Source organism: Vombatus ursinus, unplaced genomic scaffold (assembly GCF_900497805.2).
Source record: "Vombatus ursinus unplaced genomic scaffold, bare-nosed wombat genome assembly UNPS02005459.1, whole genome shotgun sequence".
NCBI classification, from domain to species: Eukaryota; Metazoa; Chordata; class Mammalia; order Diprotodontia; family Vombatidae; genus Vombatus; species Vombatus ursinus.
In genome coordinates this window covers 323,627-327,194 of record NW_020945237.1, presented here as the reverse complement: position 1 = coordinate 327,194, position 3,568 = coordinate 323,627, and the positions used below count along the sequence as shown (strand labels likewise).

The 3,568-nt window shown below is 45.4% G+C and overlaps 1 protein-coding gene across 1 annotated transcript; it reads right to left on the bottom strand.

Annotated features, from left to right (window-relative positions):
* Positions 1–1,171: 1,171 nt before the first annotated feature.
* LOC114032612 (C-C chemokine receptor type 8-like) lies at positions 1,172–2,227 on the bottom strand. Its single transcript, XM_027847978.1, is given in 2 exon segments — positions 1,172–2,143; positions 2,145–2,227. Coding segments are annotated over 2 exon segments (1,008 nt in total). The 3' UTR covers positions 1,172–1,218.
* Between the last annotated feature and the right edge of the window lie 1,341 nt (positions 2,228–3,568).

Below are 3,568 nucleotides of genomic sequence, written 5' to 3'. Positions count from 1 at the left end.
CCCAGACCCCTGGACAGGCTTGGGGCTCCTGGGAAGAGGGTAGAACTGAGATGGTTAGCTTGAGGTCAGTCTTGGGGGAAGGAGGAGGTAGAAGAGACAAGGACAAATGCATCTAACTATGTTCCAAAGTCAACCATAAATGACATTTGCATCCTTCCTTATCTTACCTACATCTTCCTCTCTGTACTTTAACACCTCGAATTCAGAGTTGACTCATTATGGGAAATACAGAGATACAAATCTGTTTCTTGAATGAGGTGATATGAACAGAACTGAGACATCACTTTGAGAGGAGGAGGGACAAACTGCTTCTCACATGACATGGTCTTCAGTTTCTTTATTATGCTGATCCCTTCCTGTAGAGGTAGGTGGGGCTGTAGTAGAGTGTCAGGTCTGGAGTTAGGAAGACCTGAGATCAAATCCAGCCTCAGACACTTATCATCTGTGTGATGCTGGGCAAGTCACTTAACCCTTGTTTGCCTCAGTTCCTAATCTGTAAGATGAGCTGGAGGAAGAAATGGCTAGGTGATGCAGTGGATAGAGTTCCCGGCCTGAAGTCAGGAAGACTTATCTTCCTGAGTTCAAATCTGGCCTCAGAAACTTATTATCTGTGTGACCCTAGGCAAGTCACTTAACTCTATTTGCCTCAGTTTCCTGGACTGCAAAATGGGGATAACAATAGCTTCTAACTCATAGGTTTGTGTTAAGGATCAAATGAGATTTTACTTTGTAAAAGTATTTAGCACAATGCCAGGAACATATAGGTGCAGTATAAATGCTTATTCACTTCCTTTCCCCTGACTTCCTTTATGCTGTCCATCTTATGAGTGTCCTTAAAAAGTGTGCCTATCACTAAGTACAATGCTCCACATGTTGTCCAGTAAGGCAGAAAGAGAAGAGTGGGACTTTCATCTCCCTTGTACTTAACACCGTGCCTCACTTCATGCAGCCCAAGATCTCGTTAGCTTTCTTGCTTGTGATATCTTGCTGTTGACTCATATTCATTGAGCCTGCAGTCTATTAAAACCCTTAGAAGAGATTTCAAGGGGAAAAAATCAAATGTTTGCCACATGTCTTTCTTCTTAACCAAAACTTCCTCATGCTCTTTATTCCCTCCAATACCAGAATCCCACACAAACACTGTTCCCTTTGAAAGGAAAAAGGTAGGAACATACACAAAGTTACAATGTTTCACAAGATATCATCGATGCTGAAGGATCATGAAGAGAATAGGTGCCCAAATGTTCCATCCATGTGCTCTTTGTCTAGCCAGGGATACTGTTTGAATTTCTCAAAGATATCAGAGAGGTGCTTCTTGAACTTTTCCCCTACAAAAGCATAAATTATAGGGTTGACACAGCAGTGGGTGAAGGAGATGACCTCAGTTATCTGGGTGGCCTGGGTGAGTTTCTGACTCAAGTCACACCCATCCAGTATATGCAGGTTGTGTAGGGAATTCAGGAAGAGCATCATGTTAAAGGGAACCCAGAAGAGGAAAAGTGCCACCACTACGATGAGGACCAGCCTGATGGCCTTGATCTTGTGATGGTTCTGACACCCCTTCAGGTGCCTCAGGATGTTGGCATAACAGTAAACAAGGATGCTGAGTGGGATGACAAGGCCCAGGATATTGATTTCAAAGTGGGTGATGAGTTTCCACTCAATAGTTCTGTCATCATAGAAGGACTAGCACTTGAGGGTGCCCTCCTCGGAAGACACCTGGTAAAACACCAGCAAAGGGACAGAGGCTAAAAAAGCCACCAACCACACCAGGAGGCTGACAGCCACGCCCTTCCTGGTTGTCTTCACCCTCAAGGCATAGACTGCATGGACGATGGCCAGGTACCTGTCCATGCTCAACATGGTGATGAAAAAGATGCTGCTGAAGAAGCCGATATAATAAACTCCTGAGATGACCTTCCACAGGGTGTTCCCAAAGACCCACTGGTCCAGAGTGTAGTGTGTCAGAAAGGGGAAGGAGAACACGAAGAGCAGGTCAGACATGGCCAGGTTGAGCAGGTACACATCAGTCATGCTTCCCAGCTTCTTACAGGCTACCAGAACCAGAATGACCAGGGCATTCCCCAGCAGGCCCAAGACAAAGAGGAGGCAGCAAAGCAAAGCAAGAAGCAGAGAGCTGGAATGCAGTGCGGCAGGAGCTGGACAGCCAGTCTGGATAATAATTTTCTGTGGTCATGGACCCATTTGACTCCAGGGTGTAATCCATCCCAGCTCCTGATTTCACCTAATTTTAGCTCTCCAAGGCAGTCTGTAGATCTTCCCTCTCCTAACTTGAACTATCATACTATTTCTCAGTTTTTATGAAACGGCTTCCAATGAAATATACTTCCGCAGTATGGGTGTGTTTGCTATAAGCTAGGTTTAGCTAAAAAAGGAACCACTATCAAAGGTTGGTTCCTCCCCTCGTTTTCCATTTCCCCCTCAGTGGTCTGCAGCATTTGGTTTCTTTTTAATACCTACCATCAAGCACCTCTCAACTTGACTCTAATCCCTTCACATCCACATCTGTAGTTTTTAGGTGTAGGTCCCGGCACTGGTAAACCCTAGCAGCTTATGGTGCCATGCCAAGAAAACTTAAATCACAAAAATTTGACACAGAACATTTCCATGTTAGGTCTTGGTCCAAAACCCACTCTTGGCAACAGTGTTTATCTGATTGACTCCTTAGAGTCAGTGTGGTACAGTGGGTAGAAAGTGAACCTCTAAGTCAGGAAAAAGTGGGTTCAAGTCTTGCCCTTGAAGCATACTGGGTCTGTGACCTTAGGCAAGTCACTTAATCCTAACCTTTGGCAGGAGGTCTTTCTTAGTCTCCTCCCCTCCTGCCCACTCAGAGGCAAGTCATACAGAAATCCTTTTGGTCTTCAGTGTGCAAAGGAAATGGTAATTCATTTCCTTTCATGTGTTTTTCCCTATTAATAAAACCATAACATTTCTAACGTTAAACCATTTGACAGTGGCAAAGACTTTGGCAGTAAGAACTTTTTTCCCCAGGTCTTGATCAAGTAGCTGTGACTCCTGGGGAAACAGAGGCTGCAGAAGTCATTACCAGGTCCCATCTCTACAACAACTGATTCCCTGCATGCTGGCTGTGGAGATTGGGCCAGAAACAGGGCTATTCCTGGAAACAACCTATTCCTAGACTGTTGGGCTTAGGATCCTGGGCTATCTACACTTGAGTCCTAGGGGATGTGGTAGCAGTGATTTGAGTTGCCCATCACATGATGTCTCCTGTCTCTCTCCCTTATGGTGCCTTGCCACTTTACCTAGGTTTGCTGGGTGGCTGATGGTTAGTAGTAGGTCGGGTTGGTAGGCCCATTAGCCACAGGGATTGCTGTCCTGGATGATGGCTGCAGGGGCTAGGATAGAAGTAGGGACAGTGTTCTGAGGGATGATGCACTTATTCAGGGCTCCTGGGATTATCTGCCCATTGCTGGCAATTGATGTTGGTGGTGGTGGTGAAGATGGTGGGTTCATTCTTCATACAGGTTGCTCCTTAATGCCTTACATCAAGTACCTCTCAACTTGACTCTAATCTCTTCACATTCAC